Source organism: Drosophila elegans, unplaced genomic scaffold (assembly GCF_018152505.1).
Source record: "Drosophila elegans isolate 14027-0461.03 unplaced genomic scaffold, ASM1815250v1 contig_476, whole genome shotgun sequence".
NCBI lineage: Eukaryota > Metazoa > Arthropoda > Insecta > Diptera > Drosophilidae > Drosophila > Drosophila elegans.
The window spans coordinates 25,717,701-25,735,785 of record NW_024545863.1 but is presented as its reverse complement, the minus strand read 5'-3'; the positions used below and the strand labels follow the sequence as shown (position 1 = coordinate 25,735,785).

The following is an 18,085-nucleotide window of genomic DNA, read 5'->3' as shown; positions in this document are numbered from 1 at the left end:
AACATCCCAGCGATCCAGCATAGTTATGATATAAGGCTAGGGCTTAAGTCGGAAGAACCTGTACGTTCTGTTCCAAGAAGACTTTCGTAAGAAAAGAAAGAAGTATATTTTAAAATTGACGAATGATTGAAAAAAGAATTTATATTTCGCCCTATAGTTCCGCTATTGTGCTTCTTAAAAAGAAATCTGGGGAAAAGCGGATGTGTGTAGATTATAGAAAACTTAATAAGATAACCATTTATTTTTGCATCTAATTCTTGAATCGCGCTATCTATAATTTTATTACGAACTATATTGGCTATGGTCGAGGACAAAGGGTTTCCTATTGGTGTTCAAATATATAGTTATAAATTATATTATTAAATTTTAATTAATTATTGTCCATCAAAGGAAAATATAATGTCGATTGCTAATTTGATTTGTATGTCTGTGAAAAGGGATACTATGTCAAAAGATATCAATAGTTTATCATCTTCTACTATTTTATCCTTTAGTTATACCCTTGCAGAGGGTATTATAATTTCAGTCAGAAGTTTGCAACGCAGTGAAGGAGACATCTCCGACCCTATAAAGTATATATATTCTTGATCAGCATCACTAGGCGAGTCGATCTAGCCATGTCCGTCTGTCCGACCGTCTGTCCGTCTGTCCGTCCGTTTATATGCAAACTAGTCTCTCAGTTTTAAAGCGATCTGCATGAAACTTTCCCAAAAGTTGTCTTTCTATTGCAGGTAGTATATAAGTCGGAACGAGCCGGATCGGACGACTATAGCATATAGCTCCCATAGGAACAATCGGAAAAATAAATGAAAAAAAATTATAACTTTGCTGTTTTTTAATTTTTTGTTTAGTTCTTCGACATATAGCAATGGTTAAATATTTCAGAATTATGGTTTAAGTTTCATCAAAGTCGGACGACTATATCATATAGCTCCCATAGGAACAATAAAAATATATAAAAGACCTATCAAATAATTGAGCTGCAAATCATCATAGCTTCAATGTTTTTAAACATATACGCAAGTAAATTATAATTTTAATGTTTTCAAAAATGATTAATTCTTGCAATAGCTGCAAGGGTATATGAACTTCGGCTTGCCGAAGTTTGCTTTCTTACTTGTTTTTTTTTTTAATTAAATGGCATTGTATATGTTTGTTTGCATGTTGTATTTGTCTAAGTTGCAGCAGGGTACATTCATTGATGCTAATGTCGGTCTTACTTTCCTTTAATGAAAATAATATTTTCAATTCAATACACTCATATAAATTTTTCCTCTAAAATCAAGAAAAATCGCTTTTGAATTTTGTTGCCATAGGCATTACTTGCAAAAAATGGTTTTCTTAAATTATTGGTAATTTCTTCCGGTACACTTCCGTTACTACAACGGCAACCGTTTTCAGGGAAACTATACTTAAACAAGAAAGAAAGCAAACTTCGGCAAGCCGAAGTTCATATACCCTTGCAGCTATTGCATGAATTAAATACTTTTGAAAACATTTAAATTATGATTTAGTTGAGTATATGCTGAAAAATATTGAAACTATGATGATTTGCAGCTCAATTATTAGATAGTTATTTTATATATTTTAATTATTTCTATGGGAGCTATATGATATAGACGTCCGATTTTTATAAAATTTAAACCATAATTCTGAAATAATTAAACATTGCTATATGTCGAAGAACTAAACAAAAAAATAAAAAACAGAAAAGTTATAATTTTTTTTCATTTATTTTTTCGATTGTTCCTATGGGAGCTATATGCTATAGTCGTCCGATTTTGATGAAATTTAAAACGTAAATCGGAAATATTTTACCATTACTATATGTCGAAGAACTAAACAAAAAATTAAAAAACAGCAAAGTTATAATTTTTTTCATTTATTTTTCCGATTGTTCCTATGGGAGCTATATGCTATAGTCGTCCGATCCGGCTCGTTCCGACTTATATACTACCTGCAATAGAAAGACAACTTTTGGGAAAGTTTCATGCAGATAGCTTTAAAACTGAGAGACTAGTTTGCATATAAACGGACGGACAGACGGACAGACTGACAGACGGACAGACGGACGGACAGACGGACATGGCTAGATCGACTCTACTAGTGATGCTGATCAAGAATATATACTTTATAGGGTCGGAGATGTCTCCTTCACTGCGTTGCAAACTTCTGACTGAAATTATAATACCCTCTGCAAGGGATAAAAAAAACAAGAAAGAAAGCAAACTTCGGCAAGCCGAAGTTCATATACACTTGCAGCTCAAATTTTTAATAGTTGAGGTCATGTTATTAAAAATTAAATTTCGGAAAAAATAAACTAAATATGTATAATATCCACAAAGTGTAACTAATATCTTTATGTAAATTAGTATTACTATTATGGTTGCAATATCAATCGCAGCCATCTTCACCAAGCGGATGCTAAGAACAACGCCACGAAAACGAAGCACTCGCGAACAAGAAGTGAGTTAATAAAGCCTTTTATACTCCTACAATTATCAGAAGTGGTCCTGACCATAAATTAACCCAAATTGGTTTACAGTCAGCCAGCTGAAAAAGGCCGAGCTTGCAGAGCGGAAATAGGAAACTCTAGAAAAAGACTGGATGGTGGAGGATCTGAGAAGTCGATTACTGGGAGGGTTCCCGATTCCAGAGAAGACAAGTGGTTTGACATCGCCGAATGATTATGACGGTACAAGAAATACACGCTTAAATCGAAATAAGCAAGAAGCGGTTCCAGAACATTCTCTTGCAAGTGAAAACCGCGTCGCAAGCAGTTACCAATGACGTTATCAACAACGCCGAATCTTAAACCAAGCAGTAGGCGGCGAAACACCAAATCAAATTTGGTCACCAGTGTTAAAAATGTCGAGATCGTTAAAAGCGAAAATGACAGCAATGTTATAGCCTATTCAGACAGGCGGCTTTTCTGCTTCATCGACCAAATTTCGCTTCAGCGGGGTTTTCTTGCATAATAGCACTAACCATACAACATATAGACATAGAGTAGGAAACTATGTATATAGAGTCGCCATTTGCTACTCTATGGTGGTTCGATGTTTCGCTAACATTCGCTGTTAGTAAGGCGATTCGCTAACATTTCGCTGTTAGTTCGACGTTCGATGATAAAAAACGGTCAATTATTTTCCGTCTCTAAACAGAAGGTACAAAACTCTGCCAGTAGAGGGCGTTGCGGATGTTCCCATTAAAGTTTAAAACGAAGTTAGATAGCCCATGCACTTTTAATATAACTGCACAAGCAGTATATGGCGGCTTTTATTTCTATTTATTCAGATTTATAATAATAATTGAGCAATGCCTTCCATATATGCTTTATATGTTCGGATATGGCTTCTTCACTTATATTATTGTTAACAAAAACATACTTCTCAATAATGAAAGGTTTCATAATCATACATACAACAAAATCGTACAATTAGTTAAGCTAACCTTATTGTAATGCAGGCTTGTATAGAAGATAAAATATGTGTAATAACATGAGTAAAATATGAATCTAAGCAATAATAATAAACAACATTTTGTTAAAGAGCGAAGCTTGTATGATAATATAAGCTTTTAAGGGGTCCTGTTGACAGGACTGCTTTCTTTACTAGGGGATGGAGTAATAATGCGACTTTTATCGGGTTCCTTTTCCAGGGTCTCCGACTTCCTTAGGCCCTCTGAGGGGCGCTCCAAATCGTTTTCAATCTTGGAACCACTTGCCTCCTGATCACTTGGGCTCTTATGTGCGTTCACGTCCGTTTCCTTGGTGGCCACCAGTTCGCGTGCCCGTTCTTTGGCCTTGGCTATCAGCTCCTTGTATTTGCACAGCCTCTTTTCAAATATCTCATTGGACTTTTTCACCGAGGTCTTGACTAGTCCGTCGTCAGGAAAGCAACGCAATGCATTCTGGAACATCCTTCGCACTGAGCTCACAAAAGCCTCCAGATTCAGGAATATATCCGCATCCAAGCGATCCTGCAGCACCTTCCAATCCAGCTTCTCCTCGCGGTCGTGGTCGTAGTCCGGATTCTGTGAGTATCTGCGCCAGTGATCCGCCCGATTGAAAGCCCACGTAAACTGGCGCCGCTTTCGCTTCACCATGGACCTCAAGAGATGATCGCAGTGGCTTTTCTCAATCATCCTATCCAGAGATTTGTAACAGATGACAGTTGGCTTGGGTTTCGGAGGTGGCGGAGGAGGCGGTGGAGGTGAAGGTGGAGTTTTTGGCAGAGGCATAATCAAGGGTTCAAGAGGAGCAGAAGTCAACGGAGGTGGCAGGACAATTGGTGGATAGGGGTTTGGCGTTGAATCCTGTTTTTCTGAAGGCGATTTCAAATTGTTCCCCAAAGTTCCCGGTTTAAAATTGGGCAACTCCCAGGGATTCTTCAGTGGCGATATTATCGAGGGAAACGGGAGCATTGAAGTAAAGGGATTTACCAGGGAATTGGGCATGTAAGTGGGTATTAGAGTAGGCGGCGGCATATGGCGAATGGGAGCCGGCAGGGGGGTCATCCCAGGAATGGGTGTTGGACAGTGCCTTGAGGGTCGACCCACGGGAGTCAGGGGAGGTGCCACGGCTGGAACCGGAGCAGTGTCCAGCGCGTCGGCAGCCTTTCTCTTGCGCTTCTCCTGCTTGGGCTTCAGTTCCTCCTCCCTGCTGAGATCTATCGAGGCCAGGCGAGTGTAGAAGGCGTTCCGCAGCTCCTTGCCCGCCTGGTGGACTAAGGTGCCCTCCAGGTTGAAGAGCATGCAGTTCTCGAAGATCAGCTCGAAGTCATCCAGCGCCTCGTCCGCCTGCCAGTAGTAGTTGTTGTGCAGGCGCTTCTTGATCGTGCCCAAGTCCATCGGGTGCTTGATCAACGTGTGGTAGTCGGGCAGACCCAAGGTCACCGCATCCACGGGCTGGCGGAAGTGATAGGCCCAGCGACTCCGCCAGATGCAGTTCAGCACGGACTTGAGGTTCTCCAGCACATTGGTCCGGCGGCCTGGGCGATTCGGCGGCGGAATGACCGGCGGCTGGACGATCCCATTCACTGGCTGCAGATCCGGCTCATTGCGCGGTGGAGGCTTGGCCTGCGGCTCCACCGACTTCGGCTCGGCCATAAACCCTTGGTTAGCTCAGCTAAGCAGATCTGAATTTCTGCTTGAAGATAAGCAAATATTAAACATTTCTTTAGCAGATCGAGCTATCAATATAAAATAACCCGAGTTCTTACATTTTGTATAACCGACCGGTGAATTCTCCGCTCCTTTCAGCTCGGAGTCCCGGAGTATACTGAATATTTTTGTTATGATTTGTACTGATACTATTTGACGTAAGAGTCAATGGTATTTCGTTATAAATTTTAGTGTGTTGCTTAATCAGGAATGCACATCACAAAACGTCAACGCATTAATAGCTTTAATTCACAAAATAGTTGATAGTTTTGTTGGGAATCAGTTTACAGTATGCCTAAAAACTTTTACTCTAATGATATTTAGGGAATGGCAATTTCCTGTTATCAATAAATCTGATTGGTGAAACCCAGACAAATGTAGTTTCCCATTTATCATTTGCAAAAGCTTACACAGATAAAGAAAACGGTCTAATCACTGATTCAAAATACTAAGACGACTTTAGTCTTTGCAAAATCTTTACTCAATGCAGTTGCAGTTTGAATATTGTAAAATGAGAATGTCTATTTTCTTGCTGCTTTTCTTGAGAGGCTTACGGTTTTCTGAAATACATGCCAGTCAAGGTAATTGTTTGTTTAATAAATACTGAAAGTATTTACAAGTGTTTGATTGGCTTTGTAGATTTGGCAGAACCTCCTAGGGATTGGATAGTTGGCGGAGTTAAAGCGCTTCCGCATGAGTACCCTCCGGCCGCTCGTCTTGGTCATCGTAGTTATACTAATAACCAAACCACGTGGTTCTGTGGAGGCACGTTGATAAGTCGTCGCCTCGTCTTAACAGCTGCTCACTGCTTTTATTCGGATGTGTAAGCTTTCCATATCAGCTATCAATATGCCATATATTTGCAACACATTTGTGACATTTACGCAGGGGATCCGTTAATATTGTGCGCCTAGGAGAACTTGTGTTCGACGACGACAAGGACGATGCCGAACCGGAGGACTTTGAAGTTCTGGAAAGGATGCTACACCCAGGTTTTCGGTACCCAGTTCTCTACTCTGACATCGGCATTATCCGTCTGCGCGGGGAGGTCATATACAACCCATACAAGCTGCCCGCTTGCCTGCCCTTAAGTAATGGAGATCTGTTGGAGTCCTTCACTGCCATCGGATGGGGACAGACGGGATTTTCTCAGCTTGAGCAGTCCAAGGAACTGAGGAAGGTGGTTCTCCAAAACTATGGAAACTCTTGCCGGATAACAACAGAAGCAAACGAGGGCTTGCCCGAAGGATACCGTCCAGCGTCCCAGTTGTGTGTCGGATCGCCGGAACATAAGGACACCTGTAATGGGGACTCGGGTGGTCCGCTACTCATCTCTCATACCGGAGATGGGTGCCAATATCAAGTCATGGGAATCACGTCATTTGGAATCGCCTGTGACACTCCAGACTTTCCCAGTTTATACACGAGGGTGCACTACTTCCGAGATTGGATCAAAGGTGAGTTGGTTAAGACTTGACTTATTCAAACTACTGCTTTTAGATATTACTCATTTGGCAGATTCATTTTTTGAAGTAGAAACAAACAAACTAAAATATGGTAAATTATTTTTATTATCATTGGTTTAAATTTTATCTGGGTCCACGTGCTGGGAACCGGATTTTTGCCTAGCACAACATCGAAGTTACCGGTAAAAAATTACACTGGTTAACAGTGTCTTTGGTGCAGGCCTTAAGGGGTTAAGCTATATTATTAGAGGCTTATTTAACCAATATTACTTTTCGATACTAACGAGTGGTATTTATGACATCGCAGTTAAAAAAAAAAATAAGATTCAATATGTTGATTTCAAATATCTTTGAAAGTGGGTCCTCCATTTATCTGGGATGCAGAATAGTTAATACCTTAATTAACAATCCTTACCATTCAATTTCCCTTCATATGTTAAGTAAAAGTAAAGCTATTGGTGTTTTAGTAGACGTGATCAAAAATTATACCCTTGCAGATATTACAAATATAAAATAAACGACACTTTGTTTTGAAGCATGGCTTGATTAATATACATAGATATATATATCTTTTAACCGCAAATAGTACTCGGACCAAAAACATTGTTGTCCACTGTTGAATTTGAAATGACACACGCCACAACAACAATCCGGTTTATAAATTTAACGACACGTCGTCCGACGCGATGCCCAAGTTTCTCTTATCATTAGTCCCAAAATGTTTGGCTAAATACATACATACATATGTATATAAGGAACAAGCTCAATGATAATTGACTAACTTACCCAACTTTAGTCTTTGCAAAAACATCAGCCAATGCAGTCTAAAAAATTCTAAATAAGCCTGTGCATTTCTTTTACTGTTTATTCTACGTATCTCCAGTTCCAGGATTGAACAATATGTATATGGGATAATTGGTGGCACACCAGCACATCCGGAAGAGTTTCCGGCGGCAGCTCACCTTGGTGTTCGTAATGATTCCCTGGACGAAATTATATGGTTCTGCGGTGGCACATTGATAAGCAATGAAGTGGTTTAACGGCAGCCCACTGTTTTTTTTCAGAAGAGTAAGTATAACAAGAAGCAATGTCAATCTGCATTATGTTTTATACCTATATACGGTTAATTTCTGCAGGGGAGAAGTTAATGTTGTGCGATTGGGAAACATTGTTTATGAAGTTCTTGAAACAAAGCAACATCCAAGGTATCAGTATGGTGTGCTTTACAACGACATTGGAATTGTCCGATTGAACAAGAGTGTATCTTATACCCGATACATTTATCCCGCTTGTCTGCCATTAAATGATGGAAACAGCTGTGATTCCTTCACTGCAATTGGATGGTGTCAGACGGATGTTGGACGAATCGAGCAGTCCAGGGAACTGATGAAAATGAAGCTTCAGAACTTTGGACAAAGGTGTCGGGGCTTGTTGTGTGTTGGATCGCCGGAGCCCAACGAAACCTGCCATGGAGACTCGGGAGGTCCTCTGCTTATTGACCATTTGGAAACAGATTGCCATTATCAAATTATGGGGATCACATTAGCAGGATTAGGCTGTGGTACGCCCAGCCTTCCCAATGTGTACACCAGGGTGCACTTTTATCAATATTGGATCGAGGAAGTGATGGCTGACAAGAATATAACAAGCAATACGGACTAATTGCTCGAAATAGGGACATACACAAAGTCTCAATAGTGTGATATCTGCAATAGAGACTAGGGAAGTCCTCTGCTCAAATGTTAATATGATATAACCACAACAATATAAACTAAATTATGATCTCTGGTTTTTCAATTTTTATTTGTTTTGTGTGGTTCCGCTAAGTGTGATTTCGATTCTTGTATTTTGTTTTACAATTATAATTTTACAATAGTTTCAACTAAATAAATAATAACAATTTATAAATATAATTTCTCTCATTATACTTTCGTCGCTTCTCAGGGTTTGTTTGTGTTCGACATAAATAATTTGTTCACCTAGAGCTTAAAAAGCATTTTGGGCATACGCAATAAACGAAAACCAGTAGCTGCTTTTTATTTGAAGTTGATTGCTTGAAAAAGCAAATTTAATTATTAAACGCATTTTCGCGTAAATCTGTTTTCTTTTATGAATAATTGGATTTAAACTTAGCGGATAAATCTTAAGCTACCTATTTATAAAAATAATGGGTAAGCCTACAAATTGCAACGAAAACAAAACCTATAGAAACCAAGGATATATATACGATAAATAAATACTTAATACTAGCATACATATGTAGCTTGGGGTGTTTACTATATACAAAACAACGAAAAAATTTGCAAAATGTCTAAGAAGCAAAACCTATCGCTTATGGTTAGAGCTCTTTGTAACTTGATTTCCATTAACATCATCTTGTTGTTTTATTGTCTATTTCGAAAGTGTGGCGCGCGCCGCCCAGCGACGCAACTAAGCGGGGAGTCGTGTGAGAGTCTGGTAAAGAAGAATACAAATCAACAAACTCCGTCTGACATCTGACACCTGACATCTGACATCTAACACTAAATTCTATACGCGTGAACGGCGGCATCGCCTCCTGTGTGGCGCTACTTGTGTCCGATGACGAGCGTATAGTTGGCTGTGCTTACTGTCGACGACATCGTCGACAGCGCTGGTCATTTGGCCAGCTTCAGGATCTCGGCCCGGGTCAGAGCGTTCCCCGTCCCAGTCGAGACTGCAGTCGCTCCAGCTGCTCCAGCTGCTCCTTGCATCGCCCCCATGTGCCCGGTGCCCGGTGCTGTGGCCACGGGTGGAGCCGGAGCTATGCGTATGGGCTTGGCTCGCTGCTGATTGAAGAGGCCACTCAGTGTGGCCGCCGTGCTGGTGGTCAGCACCATGCTGGCCCCACTTGTGTTGGCCTGGCGCTTGCTCCGCGCGAGTCCATTTATTTTGTTGTTCGTTGAAGAGGGCGACTGCTGCTGCTGCTGCTGCTGATACTGCTGTTGTCCGGCAATTACAGCAGGCCCCGATGCTGGCAGAGCAGCAGTGGTGGCTGATGGCGATGAGGAGGATGTGGCTGCGGGAGTCGAGGAGGCTGAAATGTTATCCAACTCAGTCATTGCTTCTTGTATGGCCCGCTCGAGTTGCGAGTTCAGTTTGCGGCTCCTTTGTGGTCGCATGGTGGGTGTGTGTATGTGGTTGAGTTTTTGGTTGGTTTCAGGTGGGGTACGGTGCGTTTCGGTTCGGTTCGGTACGGGTTTGGTTTGGTTTTTCATTTTCGAGTGGGGTTTTTGTTGGTCATGATGATGATGATGATTATGCATATACACACAGAGTTATACACGTTGGGGTTGGCAGGTCAGGGTTTAATTTTTTGATTTGGTTGAGCGCATTTTAAAAAAAGAAACAAGAACATTAATTAGCAAATGAAAAGTCAAAATGTAAACAATGATTAAATTAATTAATAATGCATTTAAATGCCGATTTATCGCTAAATTGCACAGCTAATAATATCAAATGTCCAATTGGCAAGACAAAGCTACAAAGGCTGCAAAAATATACTACAAATTTAACTTCTAGACAAATAAACTACAAATGAAACTAAATAATAATTTGTAATAAAAAATAAACTACTAAATTTCATATGTTACTTAAATTGTAAAGTATCAGAGTTCTGCAAAAATAAACTACAAACGGAAATAAAAACCATGTATTCAAATACATGTTCTTCAATATGTAAAAATTCAAGTTACAAAATGTAATAAAGTTATTAAAAATATATACGAGACATACAGCTCTACAGTGCTGGTCTGGTGTTCACCTATAACCGAAATTCCCTGAAGTCGTTATCTGTTGGATTAACTTGGATTAACTGCAAGCCCGCCCCTGATATTTGGCTAGACATTCCCCATCCCCACCCTTGTTCGATGCTCACTTTCTCGTGTCCTTCTGGGCCTTGTGATGGGCCTCCAGACCCTCGGAGAGACTCTGCAGCGAGTTGACCGGAATCAGTTCGGAGGTGGAGCGCCCGCCGCCGCCGAACCACTGAACCCACACGTGGTCGAACTGCTGTGACGGCGTGCACACTCCGTCGGGCATCTTGACGATCTTCCCGGGCCAGGCGGGATGGCCCCGGGCCGGACCCCAGATCAGTTCCCCAATGGCGAAGGAGCGCGGCGGCAACAGGAGGGGCGTGGCACGGGCAGCCCCCCGCTGCGGACGACGCGAACGCTTCGTGGGCGTCCGGACCGCCGCCTTCTCGGCGTTGCTGGTTGGTGGTGCTGCATCCTGGATCGGAGTGGTCAGCTGCGTCGTTGTGGGCGACTCTACGAAAGGCACACACACACACACATAGAGACTAGGGCTTTGGGCTTTGGTTACTCGGGGGGGGGGTGGGTGTTCGTTATTCGGTGTTTGATGTTCCCAGCACCAGCGGAGTACAGACGGAGTGCAGGGCAGAGATTACAAACTAAACAAAGGTGCAGGTGCTGTAGATGTTGCAGGCGGTCATGCAGTGGCCAAATGGGTGGTGGTGTTGGTTTTGTGGTGGTGGTGGGTTAGCGTGTGGATGCAGTTAGTGCTGGTCATCGATGGGGCCTTACCCTGGTAGTCGGCGCTAACTACTTTGTGGCTGTGGAGGAAGGTGTTGGGATGGCTGCTGGAGATGCTTTGGGTGTGCTGCTGATGCTGCTGCTGCTGCAAGGCCTGATGGCGCTGCACAAGCTGGCGGTGACCCGCCGTCACAGTGGTGGTTAGTGGTGCCGAGGATGACGATGTTATGGTCATGGATGCGGATGTGGAGTTCGTGTTAGAAGTGGCCAGTCGCATACCTTGTCCCTGCATCAGGCTAATCCCGTTCTCGGCTGCCGCCTGTGAAGTGATGTGGATGCGCCTGATCTTGGGCTCCGAGTGCTTGTATATGCCACTGGGCTGGGTGAACAGATTGTTGTGGCACATGGCTGTTTGGCGAAGAGGTCATAGAATTAGTTAGTTGTACCAAAAGGCGGAGGACGCACTTACTCCTCTCACAGTCCGTCGAAGACGGCGACTGTCGGCTCTCCACGCTTTGTGGAGATACAGCTGCATCCGGTTCCGAACTGGACACGCATTGCACCTAGAAAAGGGAAATCGTTGGTTAAAAATTCAAGGGTGTTAGTTGCTTTCAACCACTCACCATATCACTGCCACTGCTCCGATGGCTGGGAGGTCGCTCCGGACTCCGTGGACTGCAGGTGGTGGTGTCCGGCGGGCTGGCCGCCGTTCCCCGACGACCCATCGCCGACTCCGTCATGTAGGTAGCCTGAGCCGGCTGCAAACTGATCTGGGTGGCCTGCGGAGCTGGCTGCTGCTGAATCTGGATGGTGGTAGTCGTGGGACTAGCCTGCACGAAGGAGGCACCTCCCTGCTGGCCAGTCGGCATCACCAGACCCATGGGCGTGGAGTAGATCTGCCCGATGGGGCTCAACTGCCCGTTGGCACCCACCAAGTACTGCTGGCCACCGGCGCTCGGCGAGATGAACGAAGGCTTGCTCTGCGGAGATGGCGTGCGGAGCATCACAGGTCCCTGCGGCGTCATCAGACTGGTGGTGGGCATGTTCTGGATCTGCAACAGAGTTGCATCCGGTCCCATCACCAGGCCGGCGGGCATGAGAAGCTGCTGTCCGATGAGATTCACTTGCTGGAGAATCTGGCCGTTCTGCAGCAGCAGCTGCTGCGTCTGCTGGGCCTGCGGCGGATTTGGCTTGTTGACCACAATGCCCTGGATGCCGGGACTCAGCTGAAACTGCTGTTGGAACTGGGGGGGAGCAGCCGCCGCCGCTGCCGCCGCCTGCTGGTGGAGCAGAGCTGGTGCCTGGCTGGGGATGCTGGGCGAGATCTGGGGCGACAGAGTTTTTGCGGGCGAGCCACTCGGCGGCGGTGTGTGGCATATGGAGTTCTTGCGCTTCCGCGCCCTCCGCTTCGTATCCGGCGAGCTGATGATCAGGGTTTGCGCCGGCGGCGGCTGCGGCATGGCCAGGCTCTGCTCCGCCTGCTGCAGCGTCTGCGATTGCTGTTGCTGCTGGACGATGTAGCCGCCATTGGGCAGCGTATTGAGCAGCACGGTCTGCGGTTGATTTCCTGCCCCTCCGGCCGCCTGATTAATCTGGCCAGCTTGCGAGGTGATGATCTGGTGGTGCAACAGCTTCGCCCCACCGGAGTTCAAGATCACAGTACTGCTGCTGCTGCTGGAACTGGCCGCCGCCACCGGAGCGGGCTGGCTGACAATATAGCCTCCTCCTGGCTGTGGATGCAACTCCGCCGGCTGCTGCTGCTGGATGATGACCCCTTGTCCGGGCTGACCGGGACGATGGTGCTGCGCCGTCTGCTTACTGGGCGTGGGTATGACCAGCAGTTGGCCTGAGGACGTCATTATCAACTGCCCTCCCCCACCAGCGCCACCCATAGCGTTCGCCATCGTCTGCAGTTGCGCCATGGTGGGATTCGCGCTGGTCAACGTGGTGGTCACTGGCCGACCGGTGATCGTGCTCGTGCCCGCCGTGGAGGTCACTAAGCTCCTCGTCATCGTGGCCATTGCCGCACTGCTGCTGGCCACTGGCAGCCGCTGGCCGGGAATGATCTGCGCCTGCTGCTGGCGCATCACACGCACATGGGCGGGCACGGGAACGGGCGCTGGAGCTGCAAGATTCGCCTGGGTCTGGGTGCGTATCTGGAGCAGCTGTGGCTGCAGCTGAACATGCATCTGGGGCTTGGGCGAGGCGGAGGGCGTGCTCTTGGCCGAGTCAACTGAGTCCGTGGGTGAGGAGAGGCTCTGTCGCGGACTCTCGTGACTGGTGGATATGGCGCCCACCTGCTCGGGTCGCTTCTCCAGCAACTCGCTGGCACTACTTGATACCGGTGACTCCTGGGGCGCTGGCACCATTGTTACGCTGGTTATCTGCGGTTTCTGGGGTCGGGCAAAGGCAGCGGTGTCCACTTGCAGGGAGCGACCGCTAGTCGCTGGTTGCGAATTAACCACAGGTTCTGGATCCGTTTCCCATTTGCCAAAGACTGACAGGCGGCGGATCTTTTGGCGCTGCAACTGTTGTATCTGCTGCTGCTGTAGCTGTTGCTGTTGCTGGGAGCTGTGGACGACGGGCTCTTGTGGCAGAGATCTCGCAGCAGAAGTTCCTGCCACCGTTTTGGCCGCATCCAAGCCGACTCCCAGGCTGTTATGCAGCAGAGCTGTTTGCTGTTGCAGATAGCCAGCGGGATCGTCCTTGAAGTTGGGCTGCTGCTGCATTAAGGGGGTGGGCGGTGGCGTCGGCGGCGGCGCAAGAGCGGTGGCGGGCTGCTTTATCACATGGCCCGCAGCTGGACGCTTGGGGAGGCCGCCAACTGGAGCTCCGCCCAATGTTAATGCTTGACTAGTTGGCATTGCACTCGGAAGCGGGAGCGGCGGCGGCGTGGGCGTTGGAGCGGGCGTAGGCGTGGGCGTGGTCGCGGTCCGGACCGAGGCAGGTAATTTGGTATTGCCATATTTGTGGCAATCAGCGTCTGCAAAGGGAGCAACAAATTGAAAAGACAAAGTCAGTGAAAGGTCAAGATATCCTTGGTTTGCTTATGCAAAGCGCGTTGCGTCCTTAAAGTGCCCGCAACGTGTCCTCCCGCAGAAACACCACCCACAAAAGGTTCTGCCAACTGTGAGCGTGGTGGAGTAAAAACGGGGGAGCAACAGGAATCCCAAAATCAGAGCACACAAACGTGCGGCAAATGTTTCGAATAAAAAAAAAGGGTTTAGGTGGCGCAACGTCAGTGGCCGGTTTTCAAGCGAAAGCATATAATGGCAGACTTATAATTAAAAGGCTTAACCCCTTTAGAAAAAAAAGGGATGCATCCCTCGAAAAATAAAATTAAGTACCTACACAAAAAATAAAGAACACAACCAGCCATAGAAAATTTAAATTCATTTAGCCAAGGCTGAGATTTTTTGATTTTTTTTTATATTTTTGCAAATACTTGCCACACGCACACAGACCGCAGTCTGACCAACTTTTACACCACCCTCTTCGCCCTCCACCCATTATCTGCGATGGCCCGCGAAAATTTCTAAATCGTGGAAAACTTTTGCTTTGTGTGGGGTTTTTAATGCGACGCTGATTGGACTCTCCACCCGCCCAAGGATTGCAAGTGGTTGCTCCCGTCTGATTGTGTTGTCGGTGGTGCAAATGGGCAGTGGGCGTGGTCGGTGGGCGGTACGCAGTGGACGCGCTCGGTTAAACTTTTGCCATCAAGTCCCTTTTGTTTCAATTAACCTTTTCATTTTAAAGTTTTTAACAATGTTTGCCAAATGTTTGCCCAACTGCTGAACTGTCTTTCTTGTCCTCCTCGCCTCTGCCACGCCTACTCCATCTCCACCTTCAGAAATAAATGAATGAATAAATGTGCGAGCTGCGAAACCCTTTTTCCCCAAATTGGCAACAGTTTTGCAGTTGTTTTCCTTTTTCCTTGCACTCGACGAGCAAATATCTCAAATGGAAATCAAATTGCTTTGAATTGCTGGAAGGAAAACCCTTTCAAAAACTCCGCCAGCCTGCGGCGTTGGCAGATCAGGGGGGGCAGGTCGGAAGGGGAAAGTCGGAGGCTGAATTGGTGCGGTGTCAATGGAATAAAAGTTTTTGCAAGTGCTTCCCGGATGATTGCAGAGGGAATCCAGTGCAAACATTCGTCGAGCATCAGCATATACAATAATATTAATACTCTTGCACAAGTGCACTGCAAAATGTTTCAAGATAGTTAAAGGTTATATAACCATCTCTAAAAACGAATATAAGCAGAACATATACCTTTACATTTATTAAACACTTTTGTTATTATGGTCTTTTATCAATCATTTCTAACAATGAAAATGTATTCATTTGTTTTATGTAAACCAGTGAAATACACAATATTTTTAATATACCCCACCAAAAACTGAAGCAATCTTGGGAAAAGTTTTGTATATCTTGCTAATTGGCTTCCTGAGTCACAGAAATCAACGCCGAACTTTTGCAGTTTTTCCTTTTTGTGTCACCTTCAAGAAGCTGTGTGGCTTTATCCAAAGCCCAAGCCATCGAAAACCCATTCCCCAAAGCGAGCTGTCCAAACTGCTCGGGGCGTTCTCAAGTGTAAATGTTTCCCAGCAGTCGGGGGTCTTTAATAAACATAACATTTATTTATCATGCTGCTCTCTGGTCGACTTAAAGCGGCTGCAGCTGTTGGCTGGGAAAATCCAGAGGCTGGGGAAACTGAGTGTTGTGCGGGTGGGCCATGTCTTTGACTAACGCTTTGGTTTTTGTTGGAGCGCGTTAACTTCCTTTGACTGGTCACACAAAAGACAAAATCAAAACAAGCTGAAGATTGGGGGCGGGGATGGCTGTTGGAAGGAGGCAAACAGACGACAAACGGGTGGAAAGCATCCGAAATGCACTTCCTGCCAATGCCCAAACAAACCGTCTCCTAGCTCCCGAAAGCACCCGTAGTATGCTGTTTTAAGCTTGTTGAACTCGTTGCTTTCGCTGTGTCTGTTTGCTCGCTCGCTCGCCTTGCCATTTTATCCTTTTCTTTCCTTGAATACCAACCCTCATCCCCTCACGTCCATGTTCCTGTGTATGGTATATCCATCTGTATCTACCACTCCGCCGCCCCCTCCATGTGTGCAGTTTCACTTTATCATTGTCTAGGCATCGTTTTTCACTTGGCAGCAGCCACAGTCAACATCGAGCACCTTTTCCATTGCATCTGTTTGTACAACCACACACGTGCACGTGTGCTCACAGCACAGGTCCAAGTAATAGCTCAACCATTTAAATTAGATTTATTTTAGATTAAGCCAATTAAATCTATGTCGACAACTAGAATATTTTTTGAAGTAGTAGCAAAGAATTTAAATTTCTAAAGGCCTTTGAAAATGGGTGCAACAAAATGTTGAACTTTTGTTGAAATTGTTATTGTGTGCAAGATTTTTAAATCAAATCTTTAAAACTATTTAGCTGAGCCCAACTGTAAGTGCAAAAATGTGAATGGGAGTGTGCCAGGGTGATTGTGTGCAGTTCCTGCTGTGCTCCATTTTGGCATGGCTTTGCTTTTGCTTTGCTTAGGATTTTCCTTGGCCCAACCTGCACTTTTCGCACGTATCTACACTAGTTTTCCTTTGGCCTGACCTCACCTCCGGCCATATCCTGCCTTCCCTCCTCTTTCCCCCCCGCGAGTGCATCTTTGGTCGCCTTCGTCTTGCTCGTCGTCAGTCGTTGTCGTCGTATTTCTATTTTTGCAGTTGCGCAAAAATGCAGGCATCACATTTTTCCATAGCATACTTTTGAGCACCCGCAGGGGAGCTTTGACAGCCAGGGTTGCCATGGCACCGATAAATAAGGGAAATGTCCGTCATTGCTAGAGCTCTCAAATGAAATGGAAAATAATCAAAGCGCATTTTCTGTGCAAAAGAAAGCCGTTACTAACTCATTATTCGTATTTTTTAACATCTTTCAAATCAGTTTGCTTGGCAATTGATTGCTGTTTACTATAAAACAAATCTCATAGCATGAGAAGAAACATAAGTTAGCTCTTTACCATCTATCAAGATGCATATTCATCTTGGTTAATTGTTTTGTATTTAGTTAGCTGTTGATCCTTAAATATTATCTCGGTTATGTTTGATAAACGTCTAAACGTCTTGGTCTGCAATCCTATACATATTTCAAAAACCTTGTATATTTTTGAGCATGTTGACAACCTTGACTAATATGGTTTCCGCTTATCTAACAGGGTCTTAGATATTGTTCCCGTACTTTAATGGATTTATATGTGTTTTACCACTCACCTTTGTTGGCTAATTCATGTGTTGTGGTGGTGGTGGCCGCTTGAGCTGGTGATGTTGCTGCTGCTGGCATGGATGTTGCCGCTGTTGGTGTTGCCGTTGTCGCCGTTTTTGCTGTCGATGTCATCAATGTGGAGAACACTTCGCTGACAGCTGCTGGCCCAGATACGGACACGGCTACAGATACATCTTTGGCAGCATGTTGTTGTTGCTGCTGATGCTGTAGGTGTTGCTGTTGCAGTTGCAGCTGGGATTGCTGCTGCTGCTGCGGTTGTTGTGGCAACTGAAGCTGCTGAGATTCAAGAAATCGCCGCTGATACAGGCAAGGTGTTGGCATCGACGTTGGCGCCTCCGTTGGCAACTTGAGCGGCATGTTGGGCACCTGCAATTAGCATAAGGCAACAAATTGGCATAATTAGTGTAAATGGTATGCAACAATCAAATTAGGGGCCGCCACTGGACAGAATCGTCGATAACGACAGCCGCAGAACACCCATAAACCCCTCAATTCGCAAACCACCGCAAACGACGACCACACTCGCTGTCAAATAGTTCACTCTAAGCATATATGTATTGGCGCATTAAACCGCACACACACACTCATTCACGATGGGTTTGCGCTATTAATTTGCATGAGAAACGTGAGTCGCATTCGTTAAAA

At 45.2% G+C, this 18,085-nt stretch overlaps 3 protein-coding genes across 9 annotated transcripts in view; 1 reads left to right on the top strand and 2 right to left on the bottom strand.

The window, feature by feature from the left end:
• Positions 1–3,272: 3,272 nt before the first annotated feature.
• On the bottom strand, positions 3,273–5,309 carry LOC108136710 (bromodomain-containing protein 2). Its single transcript, XM_017258035.2, has 2 exons — positions 5,223–5,309; positions 3,273–5,146 (listed from the first exon to the last, which is right to left on the bottom strand). Exon 2 carries the CDS (start codon positions 5,107–5,109, stop codon positions 3,580–3,582), a length of 1,530 nt encoding a protein of 509 aa, XP_017113524.1. The 5' UTR covers positions 5,110–5,146; positions 5,223–5,309; the 3' UTR covers positions 3,273–3,579.
• A 358-nt stretch (positions 5,310–5,667) lies between these two features.
• LOC108136672 (mite allergen Der p 3-like) lies at positions 5,668–8,320 on the top strand. The gene is made up of 4 exons (XM_017257995.2): positions 5,668–5,744; positions 5,803–5,986; positions 6,052–6,624; positions 7,694–8,320. Exons 1-4 carry the CDS (start codon positions 5,675–5,677, stop codon positions 8,289–8,291), a joined length of 1,425 nt encoding a protein of 474 aa, XP_017113484.2. The 5' UTR covers positions 5,668–5,674; the 3' UTR covers positions 8,292–8,320.
• Positions 8,321–8,413: 93 nt separating this feature from the next.
• Positions 8,414–18,085, bottom strand: part of LOC108136821 (methyl-CpG-binding domain protein 5) — a 29,048-nt gene continuing 19,376 nt past the window's right edge. For 3 of the 7 annotated variants that reach the window (XM_041709703.1, XM_041709704.1, XM_017258226.2), the window contains exons 5-10: positions 17,428–17,806; positions 11,764–14,123; positions 11,610–11,703; positions 11,192–11,548; positions 10,525–10,915; positions 8,414–9,755 (exon numbers count right to left, since the gene is read on the bottom strand). In XM_041709703.1, the coding sequence (XP_041565637.1) occupies positions 9,266–9,755; positions 10,525–10,915; positions 11,192–11,548; positions 11,610–11,703; positions 11,764–14,123; positions 17,428–17,806 (4,071 nt within the window). In that variant the 3' untranslated portion in view covers positions 8,414–9,265. The remainder of the gene's footprint in view (positions 9,756–10,524; positions 10,916–11,191; positions 11,549–11,609; positions 11,704–11,763; positions 14,124–17,427; positions 17,807–18,085) is intronic. The other 4 variants (XM_041709705.1, XM_041709706.1, XM_041709707.1 and 1 more) reach the window with 4 other exon arrangements.